This window comes from Phyllostomus hastatus, unplaced genomic scaffold (genome assembly GCF_019186645.2).
Source record: "Phyllostomus hastatus isolate PE091 unplaced genomic scaffold, TTU_PhHast_1.1 phas_contig_495, whole genome shotgun sequence".
Taxonomy (NCBI): Eukaryota; Metazoa; Chordata; class Mammalia; order Chiroptera; family Phyllostomidae; genus Phyllostomus; species Phyllostomus hastatus.
The window spans coordinates 4867500-4881347 of record NW_025333895.1 but is presented as its reverse complement, the minus strand read 5'-3'; the positions used below and the strand labels follow the sequence as shown (position 1 = coordinate 4881347).

Here is a 13848-nt window from a genome sequence, read left to right as displayed (position 1 = left end):
AGGCAGAGCTGGGGCTGGAGCCTGCCAGGGAATCGGATTGGAGGGCATGGCTGGCAGGGGTACGGCTTGAACCAAGGTGGGTGATGAATGTCCGAAAGCAAAGGACTTGCACGTTGAGACAAGGTGGGAACGTGGAAACCGCAGGATCCGGGTCCAGGCCCACTCCCAGGGCCAGGCGGAGGCGGCCGTCGCTGTTACCTGGTATCAGTGCTGGTACGTGGCCAGGCTGGTCTGATGATGGGAGGTGCGGCTCACGTCACAGTGTCCGTCACTGAGGCGTTTGCCTAGGGGTCATGCGCCTCTTGGTCACCAGCCGTGGTGCCTTCTGGCTGAGAAGGTGGCGACCAGCTGCTCAGGCTGACGGAGGCGGATGATGGGGGAGGACGCTGACCACTGGCCACCAGCCTCTGGCCTGACGGCAGGCGGCCTGGGCCCTTAGATGCCTGGGAAGCTGCCCTAGGAGGGGGCCGAAGGGTCATCTGCTGCCGCCCAGGAGGTCTGGCCTCCTGAGTGCTGCTGCGGCCCCCGAGCCACCCGCGAGGCCGCCCTTCTCCGGGGACAGACGGTAAGCGACAATAATGATGAGAGCACATGCTGAACACCAACTCTGCAGGCGCCACGCTAAGCGATTTCGTGCGTTACCTCACTGACTTCTCGCTGAGGCAGGCGCTCTCATTATTCTCCTTTCAGAGATTACTCTCGGAAAGGCTCAGTGCTGCGCCGTTGATGTGAGAGAGAAACACAGATTGGTCGCCTCCCACATGCACCCCAACCGGGGACCGAACCCGCGACCCGGGCATGTGCAGAGTCAAATGGGCGACCTTTCGCTTTGCGGGACCCCGCTCAACCCACTGAGCCACACCGGTCAGGGCCCTTGTCACGTTAACTACGAGTAGCTGCATATAAAGTGTGGACTTTGCTGCTAGCACCTCAGCCCACAGACCGCTATGGAATGACATGAGTGTAACGATCCCGTTGCTGCTTTCGAAACCTGCCATTGATTGGTCACCATGCATGTTATGTAGTTCCCCATCCAGACAGCAGAGCATGTCGTTGTGCTGCAGCCTGTCTCCCAGCGGTAAACCCAGGTGACATTTCACCAAAACGGATCACCGAAAGAGGGGACTGGCCAGCAGGGACGGAAGCGCACGGAGAAGCGCAGAGCGGCAGTCCTGAGAGTGGAACTGGAGCCGACCGCGAAGGTGGTGGCGATAAGGACAGAGCCGGGGGCGGTGGGCATGGGGAGGCCGCAGCTACCCACCCTTCCGGGGACTGCGGCTGTGCAGCCAGAGAGACTGGGTGACGGCACATGGATCGACATACATGACGGGCGTGGTTCTGACGAAAAGGATAACATACACACACCAGTGGCGTGCAGTGTGTGCACAGTGCCGTGTGACCACCGCCTCTCACCGGTTTCCAAACTTTGTCATTACCCTGGAAAAACAGCCTGCACTCGTTAAGCATTCCACGTTCCCCGCTCCATCCCCTGGTAGCTGCTGATCGGCTCTGGGACTCCATGGGTTTGCCTGTTCCGGGTGCACCACACAAAGGGAAGGACTTCTTTCTCTCAGTGCCATGTTCCCGAGGTTCATCCGAGGGGAGCGAGGGCGGTGGTGGCGTGCTCCGTTTTGTGGCCGAGTAAGGTGGCACCGGACGGCCTTACCGCACTTTGCCCGTCCATCAGCTGGAGGGCATTTGGGGTGCCCTCACCTTTCCGCTGCTGTGGATAGTGTATGTACTAAGTTTCCGTGTGAACATACGCCTTCATTTTTTTTTCCGGTATATACCTAGGGGTGGAGTTGCTAGGTCATAAGGTAAATTCTGTGTTTGGACTTCATAGAAATTAAAAACCTTTTTGCATCAAGGACATTATTGAGAATGTAATCAAGGCTGTTGATTCATTTTTTTTTTTTTTTTTTAAGCCCTGGCTGGTGTAGCTCAGTGGTTTGAGTGCGGGCTACGAACCAAAGCATCGCAGGTTCGATTCCCAGTCAGGGCACATGCCTGGGTTGCAGGCCACGGCCCCCAGCAACCGCACACTGATGTTTCTCTCTCTCTCTCTCTCTATCTCCCTCCCTTCCCTCTCTAAAAATAAATAAATAAAATCTTTTAAAAATTTTATTTTTAGAGAGAGGGAGAGGGAAGGAGAAAGAGCTGGAGAAAAACATTGATGTGACAGAGAAACATCAATTAGTTGCCTCTTGTATGTGCCCTGACTGGGGACCAAACCTGCAACCCAGGCATGTGCCCCCAACAGGAATCGAACCTGCGACCTTTTACTTTGCAGGATGATCCCCAACGAACTGGGCCACACTGGTCAGGGATGTTGATTGCTGTTGAATTAATTTTTGTAAATGGATTGAGGTAGAGGTCTCACTCAATTCTTTTGCATGAGACTGTGCAGTTGCCTAGCACCGTTTGCTGAAAAGGTTATTTTTCCCCCCGTTGAATAGTTTTGCCACCCTTGTCAAAAATCAGTTGGCCAGAGATGCCTGGGTTTATTTCTGGGCTCTCAATTTTACTCCATGGTCTACACGTCTGTCCTTATGCCAGTGCCATGCTCTTTTCATTACTGTAGCTTTGCAGTAAGTTTTGAAATCATACATTTTTCACTTAACTCAAATATCTGTTCCTGGAAGGGGCAATCTCAAAATCTAGCCAGAGCTGGTTCTGCATGCCCCCTGCTGGCAGCTTCAGGAACAACCTGCCCACAGCAACCACAGCTCCCTGGCCTGTGAACACAGGTGTCCAGGACCCCGTGGTGTGGCTGGGTGAGGGCAGCCCCCATGGCCACCTGGGCCCTCCCTGCTCTTTGCCGGGACTCCCGTGCTGTCTTCCTGCTCTTTGAGCTCCTGGGAACCGCCCCCTCTGTGCGCCTGTTCCCAGACACAGGCAGCTGTGTGCGCACGGTCAGGGGCAAACGCCCGTGCTTCCACGTGAGTCCCAACCGCACGTGGATTTACTCACGTCCAAGGTCACATTAAGACTTTCGTGGGTCCCTTTCTCCATGAGAAAATAAATAAAAATTCTAATTTACAAATTTGTTGGTATATAAAAAATGAATATCACCCAAGCTAAATTCATTATGATTATATAGTCATTATTATTGTATCCTCTCCTATTTTCTTATTTAAAATAAATGAAAATTTTCAGTGGATTGAGTGTGGGCTGCGAACCAAAGTGTCGCAGGTTCGATTCCCAGTCAGGGTACATGCCTGGGTTGCAGGCCACGGCCCCCAGCAACCACACACTGATGTTTCTCTCTCTCTCTCTCTTTCTCCCTCCCTTCCCTCTCTAAAAATAAATAAATAAAATCTTTAAGAATAAATAAATGAAGATCCCCACATTTCCGTGGGCCCCTCCAGGAATCACAGGCCCTGGCACTGTGCTTTCTGAGGGTCTGACGGAGAGGCCAGCCCGCCAGGCAGTGCTGGGGAGTCCCCACCGCCTGGCCCCACAGGCCACATTGCGTCACCTCCGCGGGCACTCAGGAGGGACCCGCCCTGTGTTTACGACCAGTCGTGTCGTTGACACCTTTCCTGTGTCACGCACTGAGTGACATGCTTTCCATGAATTATCCTGTGTTTACTCCTGATTTACAGGTAGGGAAAGTGACACTGGAGAGGCAAAGTGACTTGCCTCTGTCACACAGCCAAGGTCTGTGTGACACCACAGCCTGTGTTCCCATCGTCTCCCCAGGGCCTGGGCCTGGGTGGGCACCACTCACTCAGCGTGATGATGCTCCCTCCCGTGCGCACAGACTCGCCTGGGCACATGCTCCCCGCCCCCCCGCCCTGGCAGTGTCCTGCAGCAGAAGCCCCACCCGGATTTCTGTCCCCAGCCCCGGGGCAGTGACGCTAACCAAGCATATCCTTGCCCAGCACAGGCTCTCCTGGCCCTCTGCGGAGCCAGGCGGCCCAGGCCACCTCCAGCCCCAAGGGGCGGCAGTGCCCAAAGAAGGTGAGGGGCTGAGGTTGTGGCAGAGCAGGGGGAGGGCCGTGAGCTGGGGCTGGTCTGGCGGGAGCGTGTCTGCCCTGTGCTGGGCACCGCGTGGTGCGGACCCGCCCCCCCGCCTCTGGGGGCTCAGTGCCATCCTGGTGGTTATTTTATCCTTGTTCCCTGTTGCAGCGGGTGAGGGGAGCCCCTGCTGGCCTGGGCTGTGGAAAGGGTCCGATGGGGTACGCACAGCGCTGACCACAGGGCCTGCTGCAGAGAGAGTGAGTGAGTGAGTGAGTGAGTCAGCGCTCAGCAAGTCAGAGCTGAGTGCCTTCCAGTGACCCCCACCACTGTAATCTGGGCACGTGAGACAGGCGAGCATTATTAGGTCAGAGGAGGTGCCGTCCGTTCAGAAGAAAGGACGGAATTGGAATTGGTGGACGTGGGGTGCAGAGGGAGCGCTCAGCAAATTAGAGCTGAGTGTATTCAAATCATGTCCCACCACTGGAATCTGGGGAGATGATAAAGGCAAGAACTAGGGCAGAGGAGGTGTAGTCCCTTCGGGGGAAAGGAGGGAATTGGTGGACGTGGTGTGCAGAGTACGTGCTCAGCAAATCCTTGTAAATGGATTGAGGTCAGAGTCTACCTTCATTCTTTTGCATGTGACTGTCCAGTTGTCCCGGCACTAATTGTTGAAGAGATTCTTTTCCTTCTTTGAATACTCTTGTCACCCTTGTCAAAAATCAGTTGGCCAGAGATGCCTGGGTTTATTTCTGGGCTCTCAATTTTACTCCATTGGTCTACACGTCTGTCCTTATGCCAGTGCCACACTGTTTTGATGACTGTAGCTTGGTAGTAAGTTTCGAGGCCAACATACATTATTCATGTAACTCAAATATCTCTTCATGGGAGGGGCAGTCCCACTGCTCCGTGCGGCTGCAGCTGTGCCATCCTACATATGAATCGGGACACGTTGAACCTGCCCCCCGGTGATGACATCAGACCGTCCCCAGTATGTTTCTCTCGCACATAATTAGGGTTTCCCCGGAAGTCTGAGCACTGGAACCTGGTGTCGCCCACATCGTGGGCTGTGACCTGAGTGCATTGTAGTATCAGTTTGGTGACTCTCAGTCTTCCTCTTCGCCGCCTGAGTGGCTGAAAATAGTGTTTCATTTTACTTTGCATTTTATTAATTATGATAATAAGATTCAGCATCTTTTCAAGTTGATTGACTGTTTTCATTTTGTGTGTATTTATATATTTTTCCCACTTTTTTTCCTGTCGAGATGTTGGTCCTTCAATTTGTGAGAATCTAACGTTAAGGCTCACGTTACCCAGCTGAGGGTCTCACTTGGTTTGAGCATCGTCCCAACACTCCAAGGTTGCGTGTTCGATCCCTCGTCAGGGCACATATAGGACTCAACCAAGGAATGCATAAAAAAATGGAATAACAAATCGATGTTTCTCTCTCTCTCTCTCTCAAATAAATTTTTAAAAATTTTTTAATTTATTTTTAAAGAGTGGGGAAGGGAAGAAGAAAGAGAGGAAGAGAAACATCATGTGTGGTTGCCTCTCACATGGCCCGTACTAGGGACCTGGCCTGCAACCCAGGCATGTGCCCTGACTGGGAATCGAACTGGCGACCCTTTGGTTCACAGCCTGCACTCAATCCACTGAACTACACGAGCCAGGGCTCAAATAAATTTTTTAAACAGGCTCCCACTTTACGAAAGTGGCCTGGGTATTCGTTTGTTCCCTTCCTCAGACTGGGGGCTCCTCCAGGGGAGGAAAGGTGTATCCTGTGTATCCCCCTGTTTGCCTGGTGGCCAGCCTAGGGCCTAGCACAGAGTGGAAGTTCAATAAATACGTGCAGAGGTGATGAAAAGGTGTGCACCTACTATGTGTCGGGCCCTGTGCCTGGTGTTGAGGACAGAAAGAAGCACAGAGGCGGAGTCCTCTTTCCCGTGGAACTCCGAGTCGGGAGGGAGAGACGGACACCCGTTCCCCCGTCCCACAGAAGTGTGCCGAGCAGCTACTCTGCACCAGGGGGGGCAGTGCCCACTGGGAGGGCAGCCTGCTAGGGCGATAAAAATACCAGGACGGTGTCTCAGGTGACCTGGTGCCAATGCAACCGCTTCTCCGCTCTGGTCGTCAGCATCCCCACCCATAAATGTGCCTGCCCGGGCCAAGTTCTCCGACTTCCCACCGAGCACCCTCAGTCCAGGCACCTTTGGCTCTTTCCGGAAGTGGGGGTCACTGGCCCGGGGAGCTGTCCTGTCACTGCTCAGAGCCTCCCCTCATGCCGCAGTGGCTTTGAAGGCAGAGTCCCGGGTTCAAACTCCAGCTCTGCAGCTTACTGGCTGCCACCTTGGGTGTGTGACTTGGCCTCCTGATTGAACCCTCCCATGGGATTAAAAGTGCGCTGCAGGCTGCCTGGCACAGCAAAGTTTCCAGTAAATAAGAGACCGTTGTCATTAACTCTAGGACAGACCTCGGGGCTATAGAGAAGTTGGCCAAGGAAGATCTGCTTTCTAGAAGATGAGGGAGGAGGCCCAGGGAGCTGGAGGTAGACGTGGCCTGGGGGAGGCTGCCCGCTGTGGCCCTCGCTGCCCCTGAGTGAGGTCCCACGGGGGGTCCCTGAGTCAGCCCCAGTCACTGGGGGAACGCTGGATGGTCTCACTTCAGGGCGGGTCCATCCCAGCACGATCGCCACTGTGGGCCTCCTCCATGAAGCGAGGCCACAGTCCCCTCCTGGGGCATGAAAGTCTCCCCGTGCCCAGGTGTTTGGGACCCCAGGGCCGACTGTCCCAACCCAAGGACTTCAGGAACAACCAGCTCGCAGCAACCACAGCTCCCTGGCCTGTGAACACAGGTGTCCAGGACCCGGTGGTGTGGCTGGGTGAGGGCAGCCCCCATGGCCATCTGGGCTCCTGGGAACCGCCCCCTCTGTGCGCCTGTTCCCAGACACAGGCAGCTGGGTGCGCACGGTCAGGGGCAAACGCCCGTGCTTCCACGTGAGTCCCAACCGCACGTGGATTTACTCACGTCCAAGGTCACGTTAAGACTTTCATGGGCCCCTTTCTCCATTAGAAAATAAATGCAAATTCTATTTTAGCCCTGGCTGGCGTGGCTCAGTGGACTGAGTACCAGCCTGTGAACCAAAGGGTCACTGGTTCGATTCCCAGTCAGGGCACACGCCTGGGCTGTGGGCCAGGTCCCCAGTAGGGGGCATGTGACAGGCAACCACACATTGTTGTTTCTCTCCCTCACTTTCTCCTTCCCTTTTTCTCAAAATAAATAAAGAGGTAAAAAAAGTAAAAAATTTTTAAACAATTCTATTTTACAACCCCATTGGTATACAAAAATGAATATCACCCAAACTAAATTCATTATGATTATACAGTCATTATTATCATATCCTCTCCTATTTTCTTATTTCAAAATAAACGAAGACCCGCACATTTCCGTGGGCCCCTCCAGGAATCACAGGCCCTGGCACTGTGCTTTCTGAGGGTCTGACGGAGAGGCCAGCCCGCCAGGCAGTGCTGGGGAGTCCCCACCCCCCTGGCCCCACAGGCCACATTGCGTCACCTCCGCGGGCACTCAGGAGGGACCCGCCCTGTGTTTACGACCAGTCGTGTCGTTGACACCTTTCCTGTGTCACGCACTGAGTGACATGCTTTCCATGAATTATCCTGTGTTTACTCCTGATTTACAGGTAGGGAAAGTGACACTGGAGAGGCAAAGTGACTTGCCTCTGTCACACAGCCAAGGTCTGTGTGACACCACAGCCTGTGTTCCCATCGTCTCCCCAGGGCCTGGGCCTGGGTGGGCACCACTCACTCAGCGTGACGCTCCCTCCCGTGCCCACAGACTCGCCTGGGCACACACTCCCCACCCCCGCCCCCCACCCTGGCAGTGTCCTGCAGCAGAAGCCCCACCCGGGTTTCTGTCCCCAGCCCCGGGGCAGTGACGCTAACCAAGCATATCCTTGCCCAGCACAGGCTCTCCTGGCCCTCTGCGGAGCCAGGCGGCCCAGGCCACCTCCCGCCCCAAGGGGTGGCAGTGCCCAAAGAAGGTGAGGGGCTGAGGTTGTGGCAGAGCAGGGGGAGGGCCGTGAGCTGGGGCTGGTCTGGCGGGAGCGTGTCTGCCCTGTGCTGGGCACCGCGTGGTGCAGGGCCCGCCCCCCGCCTCTGGGGGCTCAGTGCCATCCTGGTGGTTATTTTATCCTTGTTCCCTGTTGCAGCGGGTGAGGGGAGCCCCTGCTGGCCTGGGCTGTGGAAAGGGTCCGATGGGGTACGCACAGCGCTGACCACAGGGCCTGCTGCAGAGAGAGTGAGTGAGTGAGTGAGTGAGCGCTCAGCAAGTCAGAGCTGAGTGCCTTCCAGTGACCCCCACCACTGTAATCTGGGCACGTGAGACAGGCGAGCATTATTAGGTCAGAGGAGGTGCCGTCCGTTCAGAAGAAAGGACGGAATTGGAATTGGTGGACGTGGGGTGCAGAGTGTGTGCTCAGCAGATTAGAGCTGAGTGTATTCAAATCATGTCCCACCACTGGAATCTGGGGAGATGATAAAGGCGAGAACTAGGGCAGAGGAGGTGTAGTCCCTTCGGGGGAAAGGACGGAATGGTAGGCTGGTGGGGTGTGGGTGAGGGTGTCAGAGAGAGGATCAGCCCACCAGGCATGTGCAGGTTTCTGTGCGGCCAACCCTGCACCCTCCCAGCTAGGGGAACCAGCCAGCCCTGTTCGCCCAGGACGGCCCCCATTTCAGCACTGCAAATGTCACGTCCCGAGAAACCCCTCAGTTCTGGGCGAGCGGGCCCGCCGGTGCTGCTAGAACACACAGCTGGCACAGGGCACTAACTGCCCAGCACCAGGCTCAGACCTGGCCTTGGACCCTGAGCCCTTGGCCGAGTGAGGCTGAAGGACGCCAGCACCACCCCCTGAGATGACACACTGTGGAGCGTCCCGCTCCCGTAACCCTCACACGGCCCTTTGCTGCTCCCAGCTCCAGAGCTCAGCTGCTCAGCTGCAAGGATCGGGGAACAAAATCTGCAGGACAGCCCAGAGCACTGACTCCGTCCTGGGAAATGAGAGGGGGAACTCCAGCCTGGCCCTGGCCAACTGCCCACCCTTGGAATCTCCCGGCCGCCCCCCACCCCGGGGCCTTTGCTCCGTTCTCTCCTCCTGACGCCCTTTCCCCGCCTGGACTCGTCTTGGAGACGGTGTTCTCCTACTCCCGTGTGTAGAAGTGGGTTCTCTCCATGAGATCGCAAGGAAAGCATTCCAGGAGACCCACATAAGGGAGATTATTGCGTCGTACGATTTATTTGGGTGAAAGTAGAAGGCTGCCCCCCACACTCCCAAGGTCTCACCCCCATCCGTCCCACTGTGGAAGAAGTCCGACTTTGTCTTCATATGGCCCAGGATTAGGGTCAATGTCCAGCGATGCTGTGCCCCGCCAAAGTTTAGTCCAGATCAAAGTGTAGTCCAGTTCCCGGCTGTGCTCCACTGGCTGGCCACTGCTGTACCCACCGCCCAGGCTTGGCTGGAAGCCCCTTAGAGTCTGCGGCTGCTGGTGGGTGCTGCACGGGGCTGCACGGCTGCTCTGGGGAGAACAGTGCATGAAGGGTTGGGGCAGTCTAGTGTTACGGAGCACAAGAAAGGCGAGGGGAGCTTCTTCCTTAGGCCAATATTATCTCTGGCCTGGGACTGACCCGGAGCTTCTCTAAACTAACCAGTCCCCTTCCCGAGCTTCCCGGACTTGTGTGGGGTCCTCCCCCTAACCGGTCTATTTGCTGGATCTTCCAAGGCTCGGTGTGTCTCATCCAATCAGGTCCCTTTTCCCAGGCTAAACGGACGGGCCTCTGTGGTCGCTCTCTTGGCTCCTATTGCACACGTGCTCGTCCCCGCATCACCACCCTCCACCCCCACAGTGGCAGCAAAGGCAGCCCTTCCTCCCTATTCAGGGAGGGAGGGGTGTTAATCCCCTTGGGGTGGGGGGCAATGCTGCCATCCCCTGGGGCACCTATGAGTGCTGCAACCTCCTAGCAAAGCAGGGTTATGCTTCACAGTCGATTATGCTTAACACTGTCTGGTTTCCTTCGCTCCCTTCCTTTATTCGTATTTAGCTACCGATGGCAACCCTCGGACCGGGCAGGTGCCCACAGTGCCCTCTAGAGCAGCCCCCAACCCTGTACACCCACCTCTTTTTCGAGGGTTGTCCTGACCCCCTTGGAGGAAGGACGAAGGAAGGAAAGCGGAAGGAAGAGTCTCAGGCGGCACCGCAGTTCCCAGAAGGTCCCAGCAAAGCCGAGGGGAATACTTGAGAGTGCACGGCTCCCAGCCACAGCCCGCCTCACGGTCCTGCAGGTGGTGGCCGGGGGCAGCCGTGGGGACTTGGCCTCAGAGCTAAGGGCGCAGCTGTCCCCTCAGTCAGGCTCCTGGCGTCAGAGAGACACGTTCCCATGGCAACTGCAAGGGCACTGCCTCTCTGAAGCCGTGGCGATTTTTAAAAACATCTTTGTTGGTAAATAATAATACGTGCACCCTATAGCTCAGCCATTGAGTGTGTACTGTTCCCGGGGTTCGGTGTATTCACACTCGTGCAGTTGTGACCACAGGCTGATTTTGGAACATTTTCATCAGGCCAGAAAGACACGATGGACTCCTTCCTCATCCCCCACCCCTCCTCCTCCACCCCCAGTCCACGGCAGTCACGGGTCCCCCCTCTGTCTGTGTAGATCCGGCTCTTTCTTAGAAATGGAATCGTATAATGTGTGGTCCTTTGTGACTGGCTTCCCTTGCTCAGCATAACGCTTCACGGCCCATCCCTGTTGTAACATCCACGCCGTTCCCTCTTGTCGCCGATCGACATTGCAGCATGTGGACCTGCCGCATGCTGGTCATCAGCCGATGGACATTTCGGTTTCCCCCACCTTCTGGCTGTGATGAATGGTGCTGCTTATGAATATACCCGCACGAGTCGTCGTGAGGACACGATGGACTTTAAAAGGGTCCCTCCCTTTTAAAGGGTCCCTCCAGGTGTTTCTCACGGGTAGAAAGCTGGGAGCGGAATTGCTGGGTCGAGGGCAAACTCCATGTCCGACAACTGATGGAGGGACTCCCAGGGTAGTCCCCATTTCCCGTGCCTGGGAGCAGCGTGCACGGGTTCCAGTGTGGCGACACCTTGCACACGCTTGTAACCACCCGTCTTCTCTGCGGAGCGGCCGTCTCGGTGGGTTCGCGTCTGCGTCTTCCCGCAGCGACTTCTCCCCGGGGACTGTGGAGGTGGAGCATATTTCCACGTGCTCATTAGCCATGGACATGCCTGCGGACGAAGTTCAAATGTACGATTTGCAAACATCTTCTCCCACACCGTGGGCTGTCTTTTCCCTTTCTCGACGGTGCCCTTTGAAGCACAAGCTTTTCATTGTGGCGAAGTCCAAGTTCCCTGTGTCTCCTTCTGTTGCTTGTGCTGTCGGCATTGGAGAGGAGACCATCTTCTAACTCAAGGTCACAAAGGTGTGTCTCTGTTTTCTTCTTATGGTTTCGTAATTTCAGGCTTTGCATTTAGGCTTATCGTCCACGCTGAGTTAATTTTTGGGTATGGTGTTAGGTAGGGACCCAAATGCATACTTTTACATGTGGGCGTCCGGTCGTCCTGACACAACTGGTCGAAAAGACCATTCTTTTCCGACGGAATTTTCTCGACACCTTATCGCACAGCAGTCGGCCGTGAACGCGAGAGTCCATTTCTGGACTCTCACCAGTTCTGTCCTGTTGCTTCTACGTCTGTCCTGGCGCCGGCGCCGGCGCCACGCTCCCTTGGTTCCTGGAGCTTCTCAGTCAGTTGTGTGCAGCGAGTCCTCCACGGTTTGCCACGACATTCGTCTTTGAACTGTGTGTCTGTTCCGTCTCTTCTGATCTGCGGTGCCCCGGACGTTTTCCCCCTTGCGTTCTGTTTGTCTGAAGGAACAGGGTCATTTGTCCTGTGGAGGTTCCCTCGGTCCGCATCGGTGGACTGTGTCCCCATGGTGTCTTTTGTCCCTTGCTTCTGAGTGCTCAGCGGCCTTACGTGGTTCAGATTTCGTTTTGGCAGGCGGTGTGTGCATTTCCAGAGCCAGAACGTAAGGGAGGGTTGACTCTGTGATGTCAGGGGCTATTCGTGATCTTTACCTGGATCGTTTTATCCCCCATTAAAGGTGATTTACATTTTAAAAGGGTCCCTCCCCGTTGCTGGGGCGGGAGGGTGTCACCAGGTAGTTCTGAGGACTGGGGGATAACGCTGCAACGAAGCACGTACTGCCACGCCGGATGCTCGGTGGCCGCTCCATAAAGATTGGCCCTTGTCACCATTGCTGTTACTAGAGCTGTGTGTGGAGGACGCAAGCGCTGGGCTCAGAGCCATTTCCTGGCCAGCGTGTTCTACCCCCTTCTCCTCCGCCGCCGGAGGAGGGGTCGTCCGTGCCCCACGGCTGTGGGAGGCATGTTCAGGAATTCGGCAGCCGTCTGTTTGCACCTGGTGAGGTCCCTCCGGAGAAGGAAGGCTGGAGCTTCACTCAGCCGGTGCTTGCACCAGACTGTAAGTGCATTCTGCCGCTTCTGTGACGCAGGGCCTCTGGGATCTGGCTTGGTCTTGGCTTGAAACCTGCGCATGAGCCTCCTCTTTCAGGGAGCTTTCCCTGACTGCACCCTGAATGCATCCCCCACCCCCCAGCCACCCTTTGCCCTTGCCTCTAATTTAGAACTTGTAGCTCTGCATGTCAATGGTTGCTTGGTGCTGCTGCCTCCCCGTCACCCACTGTGTCCAGCCCATGTTCGCTCGGTACGCAGTCGGCACTCAGCAAACGTCCGCTGAACAAATACTTCATGCATAAACCCAAAAGCGAGCATCCAACTGCTGTGTGACGTACTTGAAGGTTATCCCCTTGAACACGCCACGTTTCTGTGGTACCCTCATTGTTTTTATCTCCTGCCGAAACTCTTTTGCCTCTTTTTTCTCTCTCTGTGCCCCTGTACCCCTCTACTCTTTCCCACCCCAACCCCCACATATTTAATAAAAAAAAATAAAACATTTAGCCCTGGTTGGTGTGGCTCAGTGGTTGAGCGCTGGCTTGCAAATCAAAGGGTCGCCTGTTCAATTCCCAGTCTAGGACACATGCCTGGGTTGCAGCCAGGTCCCCAGTAGGGGGCGCACAAGAGGCAACCACACACATTGATGTTTTTCTCCCTCTCTTTCCTTCTCCCTTCCCCTCTCTAAAAAGTAAATAAGTAAAATATTTTAAAAAATAAAATAAAACATTTATTTTAGAAAACTGGGCCCTGGCTAGATAGCTCAGTTGGTCGGGGCACCGTCCTGATACATCAGGGTTGCTGGCAGTTTCCCGTTAGTCCCCACACGGGAGTCGCCAATGAGTGCGCGGATGGGTGGGACAATGCATCAGTGTTTCTCTCTCTCAAATCAATCAATAAAATTTTTTTAGGAAAAGAAAATTTGGAAAATGAGAAAATTGTAAGGAAGAGAGGAAAAAACATCTGTTAACCAACCAGCCAACCAAAAGTAATCACTGCTGATTAACATTATGGTGGTAACATGGTTTTCCCCAGCAGGGATCACCCTCACTTTAAACTTTTTTAAAAAAGATTCTATTTATTTATTTTTAGAGGGGGGGAGGGAAAAGGAGAGGGAAATATTGATATGAGAGAGAAACATCAATTGGTTGCCTCTCCCGCGCCCCCAACAGGAGACGTGACCCACAACCCAGACATGTACCCTGACCAGGAATCAAACTGGCAGCCTTCCTGTTTACAGCTGGTTAGAGTGTCATCCCGATACACCAAAGTTGCAGGTTTGATACCCAGTCAGGGCACATACAAGAATCAACCAGTGAGTGCATCAATAAGTA

At 55.0% G+C, this 13848-nt stretch overlaps 1 protein-coding gene across 3 annotated transcripts in view; it reads left to right on the top strand.

Moving 5' to 3' along the window:
* KYAT1 (kynurenine aminotransferase 1) overlaps window positions 1–13848 on the top strand; it is a 29526-nt gene that overhangs the window by 5151 nt on the left and 10527 nt on the right. For 2 of the 3 annotated variants that reach the window (XM_045846425.1, XM_045846423.1), the window contains exon 2: window positions 12311–12524. The exons of the other annotated variant lie outside the window; for it this stretch is intronic. In XM_045846425.1, the coding sequence (XP_045702381.1) occupies window positions 12429–12524 (96 nt within the window). In that variant the 5' untranslated portion in view covers window positions 12311–12428. The remainder of the gene's footprint in view (window positions 1–12310; window positions 12525–13848) is intronic. 3 annotated transcript variants of the gene reach the window in all.